Here is a 14,066-nt window from a genome sequence, read left to right as displayed (position 1 = left end):
GATTGAATTTCAAATATTGAACCAGCCTTGCATCCTGGAATAAATCCCACTTGTTCATAGCCTATAATTCCTTTTATATTTTGCTGGATTCTAAATGCTAATATTTTAAGGATTTTTGCTTCTATATTCATGAGTGATATTGGTTTATTGTTTTCCCTTTTTACTGTCTTGTTCTGGTTTTAATATTAGGTTAGTATTGCCTTCATAAAATGACTTAGGAAGTAGTTCCCTCCTCTTCTGTTTTCTGGAAGAGATTGTATAGAATTGATGTTAATTCTTGTTTAAACATCTGGTATTATTCTTCAATGAAACCATCTGGACCAGGAGATATATTTGTTGGGAGAATTTTAAATTGTTAATTCAATTTCCTTAGTAAGTATAGGTCTATTCAAATTATCTATTTCATAATGAATTTGTTGTGGTGGTTTGCAATTTTTGAAGGTTTGATCCATTTTATCCAAGCTGTGAACAAATTTGGATAAAATTGTTTATAGTATTCCTTTACTACCCTTTTGACGCATGGGGTTTATACTGATATCTCCATTCATTCCTAATATTTATCTCTTTCCTCTTTATTTCTTTGTAAGTCTTAATAGAGTTTTGATCTTTATAAAGGATCAGCTTTTAGTTTCATTATTTTATTCTATTTTTTAAAAATTTAATTTATTTCTGTTCTTATCTTTATTACTTCTTTTTATCTGCTTGCTTTGGGCTTATTTTGTTCTTTTTCTAGTTTCTTGAGGCTTAGATTGTTGATTTGAGACTTTTTTCTTTTCTAATGTAAGTATGTAGTGCTACAAATTTCTGTGTCAACACTTTTTTAAGCTATGGTCCACACATTTTGATATATTTTGTTTTCATCTTCATTTAGTTCAAATACATTTAAAAATTTATCTTGAGGCTTCCTTTTTGACCCATGGGTTGTTTTGAAGTATATAATTTTGTTTCCAAGTGTTGGGAATTTTCCCTGTTATATTGACATGCAGTTGTTTAGAAGTGTGTTATTTCCAAGTGTTTGGAGATTTTCTTTACTATATTTCTGTCATTGATTTCTAGTTTGATTCCATTGTGGTCATAGAACACATTCTATATGATTTCAATTAAATCTTCAATTTATTGAAGATTTTTTATGGCTCAAGATACAGCCTATCTTGGTATATGATCCATAGGTGCTTAAAAAGAATGTGTATTCTCCTGTGGGGTGGAGTGTTCTACAAATGTGTATTAGATCCTCTTGGTTGATGGTCTTATTGAGTTTTTCTGTATCCTTGCTGATTTTCTGTCTAGATGTTCTGTCAATTATTGAAAGAGGAGTATTATAGTATTTGACCAATATTGTGAATTTGTCTATTTCTCCTTTCAAATCTATAAATTTTGGATTCACAAATTTTGCAGCCTTTTTGTTTGGTGCATACACACTAAGGATGAATAGGTCATCTTGATTGACTCTATTATTGATTAATATCCTTTTCTGCTCTGATAATATTCTTTGCTCTGAAGTCTACTTTATCTGATTTAATATAACCACCACTTTTTTTGATTAACGTTTGCATGATATATTTTTTCAATTATTTTACTTTCAAACTACATATATCATTATATTTGCAGTAAACTGAGGCATTTAGACGGTTTATATTTAATGTAATTATTTGTATGTTAGGCCTAAGCCTGCCTTTTTAAAAATTTTCTGTTTGTTCTCTCTGTTTTTCGTTTCTCCATTTTGTTTTTTCTTCCTTCCTGTTGGCTACTTGAACATTCTTTAGAATTTTATTTGGATTTATCTATAGATTTTTTGAGCGTATCTCTACAGCTTTTTTAGTGGTTGCTCTAATTATTATATTATATACATGTGACTTATCAAAGTCTACCGGTGTCATCATCTTACCAATTTGAATAAAAACTGACGCATAACCTTCCGTAGTTCCTTTACACTTTCCCATGTATAATATAATGGTTTTAAATATTGCTTCTACTTCTGTCGAGAACCACATCAGACAGTGTTATACTTTTTTTGCTTCAGCCATCAAATTAAAATACTGAAGAGAAGGAAAGTCAATGGTACTTACTCATATTTTTGTTATTTCCATTCTTCATTCTTCCTTCTCAATGTTCCAAGATTCCTTTTTTCTTTTTTATCATTTTCTTTTTGTCTAGATAATTTTCTTTAGCCATTATTAGAGAAGTCTGCTGCTGAGAAATTTTCTTAGTTTTTCTTCATCTGAAAATGTCTTAATTTCCACCTAATTGTGAGGGATAATAAATATTAAAAATTTTAATTCTAGACTTTTCATTTGATTCCTTTAATAGATTCTTGTTCTCTGGTGAAATTTTCCATCTTTTTTATTGAACATATTAATCATAATTATTTTACAGTGCATCATCTGCTAACTCCAATGTCTGTACATCTGTGCATCTACTTTCTATTTTTTTGTTTCTCTTGTTCTTCTAGTTCTGTTTCTTGATATAGCTGGTATTTTTTTCAGTGTCAAACATGGTGTATAAAAAGTTATGGAGATTTTGGGTTATGTTATTTTTCTCTAGAGAGGACTCACCTTGGCCTCTGGTAGGAAGCTATAGAAATGAAAGACTCCTTTAAGCCAGGAAGCTATGGAAATGAAAGACTCCTTCAAGTCAGCGAGGGTCTGAGCTTGCACACAGCTGCGCTCTGGCTTCCTCAACTCTGACTACCTCTGCTTTGCTCCTCTTCCCGTCGTGTTGCCCTCCTAACAGTGTGGTGTCTGCCAGGGCCCCTTGTCATCGGTAGGTCTAGACTCCAATTTCTGTCTTCCCACTTCATCAGACTGTTGAAAATTTTGCTTGGCTTTTCATCTCTTTTCTTGCTTTTCCTCTTGGCCTCTTTCTTTCTCAGCGCAAGAAGTAGAAAATACCTTGATGGGCAGTGTAGTGCAGCACCTCAGGAGCAATTCTCTGAATCTCTTTCCTGCTGGCATCTTGGCCCCTCAAGTCCTCGCTGTCACGGCAGGCTCAGGCTCCAATGTGTCTCCTGCCCTGGGAAGTTCTCAAAAGCCCTGCTGGCCTCTCGGCTTCTACGCCAGGCCCTTCACCTCACGTCACAGCCTCTCAGCACAGGGAGGCTTGAGAATCAGCACAGGCCCAGAGGGGAAAGTAGTGGGCAGAATGTCAGGCTCACTAGTGAGTTTCGCTTCTCTCTTGGATCTTGGCTCCTCAATTCTTGGCTGCCTCTGCAGTTCTTTGATGCCTTCACTCTGATGTGGTTTGGATTTTCCAGCTGCTTGTTCTGGAACTGGTAGTTTGCTATAAGCTTCTTCATCAGTTAGCTGAAAGCTAAACTGGAAATGCAAATTAAAACAATGGTATATTATTAATGAAGAAAAAGTTTTGTTTTTAAAATTATTGTATCAATTTTTCTTACTATAAGGGTATTAATCACCTCATAAAATTTGATAATCATAGGAGAATCTAAAAAGGCATATAAAAATTAAAGGAAAAACGCCTTTACCATTTTGGTTTATATCCTTTTAGACTGTTTCTCTGCACACATTTACATATAGTTATTTTAAACAAAATTAAGATCGTGTTGTGGACACTGATTTGTAAATTTATTTTTTCACTTCATATATTATGAGAATTTCTTCAGGTCCTTATATATTATCTCTCTCTCTCTCTATATGTGTGTGTGTAATACACACACACACACACATATCCATGTAATGTAAATAAGTGAAATATAATGCCTTTGAGAGGAATTCAAATATATACATATATATTCTAGCAATATCCTAGTGTTAAACATTTGGGTTATCGATCTTCTATTCTTTCTGGTAGTTACTGGTGCATTTAAAAAATTAATTAATTAATTAATCTTACATCTGTCAGTAATTCCTTAGGAACAATTACTAGTGGGGGAATTGTTTGATCAAAAGTATAGTTTTTCCCAAGGCTTTTGAAACTGCCATATTCTTCGCCAGAAAGGTCACACAAATTTACCTCAAAAGTTGCTTTATAAAAGTTATTAAAAATATTCTAAAATAGAGACTTCTACTGAAGGAAATCTAATGGTGGTGATATTGGTGAGCAGGAGACTGTTGTATTATTTATTAGGAATTTCCCCTGCTCCCTTTTGCCCATTTTTGTGTTCTCTCATTAGAATCTAAGTTTTTACTTACATTAAAATTCATGTTTTAATTAAAGTTGTATATACACCTGGCTTCATAGTTAATTAGTTCTGTGTGTCCTTCAACAGTAACACCAAAACCAGGGGTCTACTGAACAATACCATCCTCCTCAGCTGTGATATTCCCTCTCCAAAGTCAATAGCTTTAATCTCTTTTAGTATTTTTTTCTTCATCTTTGATAAAAATTCAAATGTATGTAGTGAGTAATACAACGATATAGAAAGTTGTAGGGATTCTGAGAAAGAAGGAGAGAGAAATTTGTCTCTTCTTTCCAAATTATTTTATAAAATATAAGCTTTCGTGGTCTGCGCTCAGGAATCATTAGAAAATAAGTTTTGTTATCTCTGTTGTTCAGATATTTTCTATAAAAAGTTATACTAAAAACACATACATATTTATCACATATTTACGATTCTACACAAAGGAAAGAAGAATCGAATGCTCTCATGATTCCATGATGGGGTTTCAGAAGACGGTGTGGTCTTTCACTTTGGCCACTACTCTGTGCCTCTGTGTTTACGAGTACTTTGAAATAAAGCATCATTTGTGAGATCTTCAGGGTGCCCAAGGCCCTTGTTGGGACATTTTATATATGTCGTTTAGGAGGCATCTACATTGACTACGTTTTATAATCCTCATTTGTGGGCTCTCAAGCCAGATGTGGACAAATCCATGGCCTTAGCAGTAGGTGCCAGATCCTTCCACTCATTATATTTCTAAGCTTATCATGATGGAATATGCAACAATTCCATGTTTATTCACTTAGTCAGTCATTCATGTGACAAATATTTATTGAGCATCTGCTACCTGCCGGGCCAGTGGGTACTGAGATGAAGGGGGGCTCTCAAGGATCTTATTGGCTAGATGGAGACGTTAAGTGAACGGTCGTTTGCAACAAAGTACAGTGTGATCTGTGCTAGAAGCAATCTCAGCAATTTCACTGTGGGAAGATAGGGTCAGGGAAAAGTTGCCACAGGAGCAATAGTCTTGAAAGAGTGAGGGATGGAGGTCAAGAGAAGGGGTGTGGGGGCAGCTTAGGCAAAAAAAGGCTTCTAGTGAAAGGAAATAGCAATGACAATCTACTGTATCCCAGCCCACTGACGCAGAGAGAGAGTTCAGAACTTGTGAAGGCAGTAAAGTGGGCAGGTTGCGCTGTGATGTGATTCCAAAGCTCCTGTTTCAATCACTGCATCGCACTGCTGTCCTTAGAAGGGCAGGGAGAGAGCCACTGGCAGGTCTGAGCAACTGTGAGGGTCTTCATTGCCTGGAGATGAGGTGAATGGCGGGATGTAGGAGGTGGGCGGTGAGGAGGCCATGCAGGGACCAGCACATGATGATGATGGGCTTTTCCGTAAGAGCAGTGTGCAGTCACTGAAGGAGTTTTAGGCTGAAGAGAGCCACGACCATATTTGTATTTTCACTGTGCCGAGGGGCACATTATGGGGCTGTGAAGCCCTGGCACATAGAGCTTCATAGTGAAATGTGCCTCAAGTTGTCCATTTTAATAAAGGCCTAAAATTGGGGTGATTTTTTTCAGTTTGCATCAGTTCGAAGTTACCCTATAAACATAACATTGCACATTTGACACATTTGAATGGCTTTATTTGGGTGGGAACGGGGGAAGTGGAGCTGCTGTCACTCTCATGGCCTATCTTACTGATCCTTCAGCCGTTATGAGTGGTCATTAGCAATTAACGGGCAACATGTGTAGAGATTATGAATTATTTTAGAACGTTACTTATTTGAAAAATATTCATTGAGTCCTATCAGAATCTGGATTTGCCTGTGGGTGTGTATTTATGATGTAAAAGTTACTCATCACGTGTGTCAGGGCAAAAAAAATGATTAAGGATGGTTGGTGTGATGGACAGATTGGTGAGAGGTGAGACAAGAAGCAGAGAGATTAAATCCTCTGTGACAATTAGTTGAGGATTGTGAGGATGTGAATGAAAATCATGGCAATGGATATGACATGAAAGGAATGGATTTGAGAAACATTGACGAAGGAATTGGTAACTAACTGAATGCAGGAAGTGAAGGAGGAGATCAGAATGACTTCCACATCTCTCCCTTAGATGGTTCTGCTATTCCATTCCTTGAGATATGAGATATAGAGAGAGCTAAGAAAGAGAAGGAGCACAGGCTTGGGAGAGAAGATGATAAGCTCATTCTCATACAAGTTGAAGGTTTGCACATCTAAGCAGAGATGTCACCCAAGATAGTTGAGTTCACATAAGAAGAGAGGTCTGAACCAGACACACAGATGAGTTTGGGTGGTTCCAATGTCACTGGGAATGATGAGGCAGCCCACGGAGTCTGCTTGAGAGAAGAGGCCTAGGAGAGAACACCAACAGCTAAAGATGGGTCGAGAGAGAGGAGCCCAGGAAGGAAACTGAGAAAGAGAATCAGGGAGGTGGGGGATCCAAGCCCCACAGGATAGTGTCCTGAAGGCAGGAGATGCTGAGTGATATTAGGACTGACAGATGCCTTATTTGTTTTGCTAAGAGGAGGTAATTGGTGAACTTCGTAGAAGTAGGTTTACTAGGGTGGCCGGGGTGAAATTCAGATTCCACTGAGCTAATGAAGGAATGAGAAATGGAGGAATAGATTTCTTTGTAAAGAAGTTGCCTGTGAAGGAAAGGAGAGAAATAGTCAGTGGCTGTAAGGGTGGGACAACGGAAGGTGTGCTGAAATGAAGGCTGATGATATTTATATGCTCAAGTGAAGAAGCCAGGTGAGAAGGAGAGAGACAAGTATTGAAGAGAAGACCACACCTTTATCCAGAGCAACAAAACCAAATTTTTATTTATTTATTCATTTATTTTTGCTGAGGAAGATTCTCCCTTAGATAGCATCTGTTGCCAATCTTCCTATTTTTTTTTTTTTTTTTTGCTTGAGGAAGATTTGCCCTGAGATAACATCCATGCCAATCTTCCTCTATTTTGTATGTGGGTTGCTGCCACAGCATGACTGATGAGTGGTGTAGGTCCATGCCCGGGATCCAAACCCATGAACCCAGGCTGCTGAAGCAGAGCACACTGAACTTAACCACTATACCAAGGGGCCGGCCCCCAAATTTTTATTTTTTTAAAAGAAGGTGGGGCACTCAATGAATGCACCACTGTTGGAATTTTGCTCTAAAGACCAAAATTCCGGAATATATTTGGGGCATCTGTGACATTCTGCTGACAGAAACCACAGACAAGGGCCAGTCCTGTGTTTTGGAGCAGAGGGAAGTTTCCTGGCTCATCCGTGCACACGTTCCTACATTATCAAATATGTTTCCTTCAGACCACCTCCTGTGCCAGCCCCTGGGGCTTTGTAAAGAGCCATGGTCCCCTTCTTCATGGGACGGTTCTTAGCGGGAAGACAAATGTGTTCCCCAATCTTTGCACCATTTGATGAGAAACTATGCACGCAGATGAGGGGTAGAGGGTGCGTGCGCTTAGCTCTGTAGAGGGGATCAGGGAAGGCTTTCACTAACAGATAACACATAAGCCCTGCCCTAGAGGGTAGGCAGGCAGCGCTCATGAGGGACGTGCCTTTCTTGTTGAAGAAAAGAGTACTGCAGAGGTAGAGCTGTGCAATATCACAGCATAGTCAAGGAGCGGCAGCCGGTTTGTTAGTTTGAACAGGCAGCCAAGAGACAGTGAAGCCAAAGAGAGGCCCGCCCAGACCGGTAGGGGCTGTAGCTTTCCCTTTGCCTTATTGCCCTGTTGTTCCGTTGAAACTGTATATCTAGTGGTTATAATTCTGCACACGCATAATCACTCTATGCACAGTTCTGAGATGCAGACCCTTAGCCTTCACTACATTCCCAAAGGGGTTGCAGACCCCTCAAACTTCAAGACCCACTGCTGACAGCAAGGGGCACATTTGGCAAGTTTGAACCGAGAAAGCTGAATCTCTGCGCCTCCATGAACTCGCTTGGGGCTTGTGACAGTTTCCCTTTCTTCCTTGTGATATTCATCTTCTCTACTTGATAAGGTCAGGCCAAAGGCAGAGGGCTTTGCCTGCGAGGCGCATATCTGAGCAAAGCAGGCCGGTTGACAGGAAGGAAGGCAGGAGAGGAGGCTCTGCCTCCAGAAGGGGATGCGTACTGGGCAGTAGGAATGCCGCCGCGGGCTCTTGGAGATGGGGCGCCTGCACCGTCCCCCTCCCTCCCTCCTCCTGCACAAATTTGATTATGCCTCTGCAGAGCGGCTGAAATCAGGTTAGCGTCACTGAGCTGAGCTGGGGTAATCAGAGCCCCGAGCAGAGCAGGTGCTGGGCTTTAAAGTGGCTTCTGAGAATTAGGACAAGCTGACTCTTAGTCATCTAGAACACTGAGCACACAGGGAGGGCCTTGCCACCTCGCCAGCCTGGCACATCCTTGCTGAGAGCCTGGATCACTACCCTCTCCCATGGGCCTCCCTTGTGGGCTGCCAAGGGCTTGGGTTGGTTGGAAAGGCCTCTGGCATGGCCCTGGGCACTGGGTCATTTAACTGGCAGGACAAGAAGTGCTAACCACACCTGGGTTCACATCTTGGTCTGCTCCTGTCTGTCCTGAAGGACCCAGCTTCGGGGGTCTCACTTAGGTCAACTGTAAAGTAGGGATCACACACGCATCTTGTAAGGTTGTTGTGACGACTGAATATAATATCTGCAAAGCTCCCAGCGCCAGGCCTGGCAGAACAGGCCCTTGGAAAATATCACCTATTCTTATGTTCAACGAAGGCCACTCCAAGGACAAGGCAGGATTTTATTGTTTTTATAAATATGCTCCATGCCCAGAGCAAAGACGTCAATAATCACACAAAAATCTAAGAATAAAGGTTTATGTTAACCAAAATCTCATCTTAAGAGATAAGCAGTATTAATATTTGGTGAACATCATTTTAGACACTCTTCTGTGCACACAGTAATAGGCAGAAAATAATTTTAACAAGAGGATATTTAGGGCCGGCCCCGTGGCTTAGCGGTTGGGTGTGTGCGCTCCGCTGCTGGCGGCCGGGGTTGGGATTCCGGGCGCGCACCGACACACTGCTTCTCCGGCCATGCTGAGGCCGCGTCCCACATACAGCAACTAGAAGGATGTGCAGCTATGACGTACAACTATCTACTAGGGCTTCGGGGGGAAAAAAATTGAAAAAAAAAAAAAGGATATTTAATATATGTGTACTTTTAAAAACAGAAGTTATTGCATTTAATTCAATTCCGATTTAACTGAGGAAGATAAGATGATACTGAAGGAATTGCCGACCTACAGATATGTCATTCCTAAGAGACTCTGAAGATGAAGAAAATAAATTGCAAGCAATATTCAGTGGTTGAATCATCCTGTGGTTTTTCTAAACTACATAATTTTTACTATTCTTTTAAGAACATAGACAAAGCATCTTAACAGTCCCATGCTCTACCCACTAAGCCAGGCGCCTTAGACAAAGCACTTTGGTATTTAGTTATGTATCAGGAAGAAATTGCAAATACCAGAGAAAAATACCACACTGACTTGAATTCCCATTAAATTACTCATCTTGTCAAAATGTAGCAAGTGTGGAGAATGCTTGAAGCTTGAAATGGGGAGGGCGCGCACAGAGGTGAAGAGGAAGAGGGCCGAGGGCGCCACGGAAGGAGTGGAGGCGCGGAGCTGAAACTACTGAGACCTCACAGACTGGGCAGGGCCCACGTGAGGTGCCCTGTGTGATGCCGGTGTGACACAGAGCTGGGCCTCCAACCCAGCTCTTTTTGTCCCAAGTGCTTGGCTTAATTGTCTGTGTCTTCATCGTGCCTTTTTATTTTCTGTATTTCTGATGCTTTGACATCTCAGGAGCCCTGCTGACTCTGGAGGGACTGTGCCTCCCCAGGCGAGCCAATTCCTAGAGTTAGTAAAGGACGGGCCTGCAAGTGAGACTTTCGTACGCAAACCAAGCAACCCAGAGCCCATCTGGCCCACTGCGTCCTGTATCAGGCTATTACATTCCAGGCCACTATCCATCTGCCCTGATCACCCCAAGGCAGGTACCAGACAACCAGGGACGGCCCCACACCCCACAGCCCGCTGAAACAATTCACATTAGCCAATCTTAAGCCTGCTTACCCTGCCTCACCCATTCCTTCCTGCGGAAACTCCAGTAAAGGCTCTTGCCCACGGTTTCCCCTCACTCCTTCTGCCTCCCAGTCCACCCTGGTGCTTCCCTGTGTGGCCTTGCGCGGAATTGTATGCCCCCTCCTCTTGGGAGCTGCAAGGATAACATGCTGTTTTTTCAATGGCAATAGCCTCCTGAGCTGTTGACCTTGCCATACCTGAATAAGAATAAAACATTTTAAAACATTGTACCTGCTGCTCCTGAGAGAAACCCCTTTGGGAGCCTGAGTCCCCTTGGTGACACCCCACTGATAGCTGAGCCCTGCCAGAGTGCAGCCAGGACCTGCTCTGGAACCACTTCCTGCCACTGGGCAGGGACAACTCTAGTCCCCAACCAGGACCACTCTCCAGTCCAGGTGACTGTGCGAGCAGAGGGCCGGGGCCTGTCAGCTGAGCCAACCAGAGGGCGGATATGATGCCCCCCTGGCAAGAGCACGTCACTCTCTCTGAGAGGCGCATTTGATTTTCAAGTCAAAGTCAAGTGGTTGTAAGTGAAATGGAACCAGAAAGGCCTCCAACCCGGTTCTCAAGTTTGCTAGATTGAGTCTTTCACCTCTCCATCTCCATTCTCAGGGCACGTAGCATTGCTGTGGTCTTAGTGGGGCCTCGATAAAGACTGCCCAGACTGAATGAAGTTTCACGCTCGTCACATGGAAGGAGAAATTTCATGATCCAGACAGCACCCGGCATCATAAATCGATTAGGCTTGTTGGTTTTGTAAACATAATAGGCTTTTTGACCATTTGGAGAGAGTTTGCATTCCGCACGTGTTTCAGCACCTATTCCGTGTGCAGCAAAGTGAAAATTCCTAGCAATACAAAGAAAGAAGATGCAGACCTTGGTTTCAAGAGCTTCGTGTGTCTAGAGGGAGAGACAGCCTCGTGTGTGGGAACGACACAAGTCAGGTTGTGCACGTGTTATCACAGCGCTACCAGGTTCTCAGAGAGCAAGAGCCAGCCCCGGAATACTGGGGCCGCAGTCTCCAGACCAACAGCGCAGAACGCTTTCTCAGAACACCCCTCTAAGAGTTATTTTCAGCCTCGGTAGGGCTTTCTGATGGATCTCGTTAGGAGAGCAATCTTCATCTTTTGAGAGTTGGGGTTAATCTTTGGGAACAGTATGGTTCAGAGAGAGATAGGCAGCAGATGAAAGCCAGTGAGTGATACTGCAGGTCAAACTCTTGGGGTGGCTCTGAATTGACCCCAAAGGCTGTTCTAGAAGCACATTCTACAATGTCTTGAGCAGGACCAGCCCTGCTGGCATGCGTATTACTGCCCGTGTGCTTGCTCTGCACTCTGTGTGCACACACACACCAAACTAAGAAAAAAACGCAGACTTTATACTTCATGGAAGGAATGGTAATCTTATAGTCATTATATGTACTTCCATGAATCAAGCAGAGCACAGGAAACGCTGCCCATGTGGTCTAGGGCTTCATTTTTGCCTCTGCGCCCCACGGAAATCTTGTGCAAACGCTGTTTCTAAGCACAGCCTAGTTTTCTGTCAGCAGATCTGTTTCTCTCAACCCGTATGGTGCTTCCATGCAAATGTTAAATATGCATTCACAGATTTCCCTCTCCATCTAGCAGACTTCACTGAGAACCACATTAGAGTCTCTGCCCCCCCCCCCGGGGGGGCCATGGTTGTGCAGGTGGAGGTTACGGGAGTGACTAAGACGTGGGAGCTGAAAAGGAGGTCTGCTTTTCACTCTACAGGTGGTGGCTACCCTGGGGACCACATCTTGCTGCTCCTTTGACAATCTCTTAGAAGTGGGTCCTATCTGTAAGTATCGAATTAAATTTTCTTTTGGAAAATGTTCTCAATATGTAGGAACTTTGGTAGACCTTCCTCTTTGGGCTCTCCTCCTCCATAATATCAACCTAACATTATAGTATATCATGTGTCATAATATAATATATATTACTATATATTTATATATAATTATATATTAATAAAAATATATTATAATATTAACATAATAAAACTTGATATTATGCTGGTTTGCCAAACTTGCCTTGTATTTGCAGTAACACAAACCCCATTAGCTTAATCTTCACAAACTCAGAATTTGGACTAATCTAATTGGGCTAATATATGTCAGACAGTGGTATCAGATTGCCAGGCTCTGTTGCCCCGTTGAGGAGAATAAATTCTTCAGACTCTTAGAGCAAGCACCCTCGCATGAGGCTGGTGTACATGCACCACGTGAGAATTATCTGTCCTAAAATTGTCTTCTGGCGTATCCTTTTTAGCCTTCTTGGAATTACTGAATGTAGTTAAGCAAATTGCTTAAAGTGATTAAGCAAATCAATACAAAAAACCTGGATCTCTCCAAAGGAGACTGTGCTCTACGTGTTTTACTGGGCCCCTCTCACCTCCTCCCTCACTTAGAGCCCTTAGGTTTTCTCATAGAGATGAGAATTCAATGTTTTCAAAAGGTAAAATGTGAATAAGCAGCTATGTTCCTAAAGTTTCCCCTTTAACATGTGGCTCCGGAAACTCAGCAGACCTGGGAGGGCTTTCTGTGACTGAGACCTCTCCTTAGGCAGTGGCACCGGCTCACGGACCTCCCCTTTCTCTGTCACTCAGGGAGTGGGAACACTCCACTCCCACAGCTGCTGCCACGAGACGGTGGAGCTGATCACCTGAACGGTCTGGGTGTCACCCGGAGGCTGTTCAGGCCCTCAGATCACACATTTGTGGCTTGTGCCAGATATCATGGTAACTGCTGGCGCTGGCTCACTGCCGGTCTGCATAAACCCAGCACGTTTCTCTCCTCTCCTAATCCGGGGTCCGCCTGTGGTCATACCTGGGAGAAGGGACCGTCTTCTCCCATGCCGAGAGCCCTGGGGTAACAGCCCTGGCCACAGAGCAGCTGCGGCGCAGCCCAGGCCCACCGCTTAAAGCCACATGCCTTCAGTTCTGAGCTTCATTTCCCCATCTGTAAACGGAGAGGAAAACAACACTTGTAATTGTAAAATGAAACACTTCCCTCACAGGGCTCTTTAGAGGATGAATTAATGCACGAAAAGTGTGTGAGACAAAGGTAGTGTATCGCTCGTGCTACGAGGAAGGTGGTGCCCATGACCAGCCCTGCCAAGTGGCTGAGGGTGTAGATTTGCCCATCCACACGGGTTTTCGCTCCACCATTTATGACCTGTGGCAGACATCTGTAAGAACAGCTGGCAGAAGGCAGTCAGGCATGGCCTGGGGCTGGGGAGAAGGGACAGAACTGGCTGACTCAAGACTCCAGCCATGGCGTTGGCCTTGTCAGCTGCAAACCCTTGTCAGCTGGGCCAAGCTGCTTGGAGCCCCCCTGACTCAGATGTCAGGCTGAGAACTGGATGTCCTGGACCGTGGTCGGCTCATGTAATTCCCGAGGCTATTGGATTTAGAGGGCTGAGGTCTTCTGCAGGGCAGAGACCACACAGCCTTGTGGTCTCTGGAGCCCCAGGGCTGGCCGCCTGCTGGCCCAGGGAGATGACAGCCAGCGGGAGGCACCTGTCATTCTTGGCCCACCGAGAGGAGCCAGCATGGGCTGTTTGCTGACCTGGAGCTCCCTCTGCTCCCAGCTCTAGGGGCTGTGGGCAGAGCTTGATTTGTGATGTGTTTGGTGCCAAACACAGAGGCTGTCCTGCGGCTGGCTGAGGGAGCTGACACGGGTGAATGCCCAAGCTCTTCCCCTCACTGCAGAGTTCATACATGAGGGGAGTTTTGACAATTGTATATATTACTGATGATGCTATCGCTACCCATTAGTAGCAAGCACCTGTTTACCCACT

The 14,066-nt window shown here is 43.1% G+C and overlaps 1 protein-coding gene across 1 annotated transcript in view; it reads left to right on the top strand.

Moving 5' to 3' along the window:
* Nucleotides 1-14,066, top strand: part of DDC (dopa decarboxylase) — an 83,681-nt gene that overhangs the window by 35,950 nt on the left and 33,665 nt on the right. The window contains exon 6 of the mRNA XM_058534798.1: nucleotides 12,000-12,066. Within this exon, the coding sequence (XP_058390781.1) occupies nucleotides 12,000-12,066 (67 nt within the window). The remainder of the gene's footprint in view (nucleotides 1-11,999; nucleotides 12,067-14,066) is intronic.

This window comes from Diceros bicornis, chromosome 41 (assembly GCF_020826845.1).
Source record: "Diceros bicornis minor isolate mBicDic1 chromosome 41, mDicBic1.mat.cur, whole genome shotgun sequence".
Classification (NCBI taxonomy): Eukaryota; Metazoa; Chordata; class Mammalia; order Perissodactyla; family Rhinocerotidae; genus Diceros; species Diceros bicornis.
This window is presented reverse-complemented; position numbering and strand designations above follow the sequence as displayed.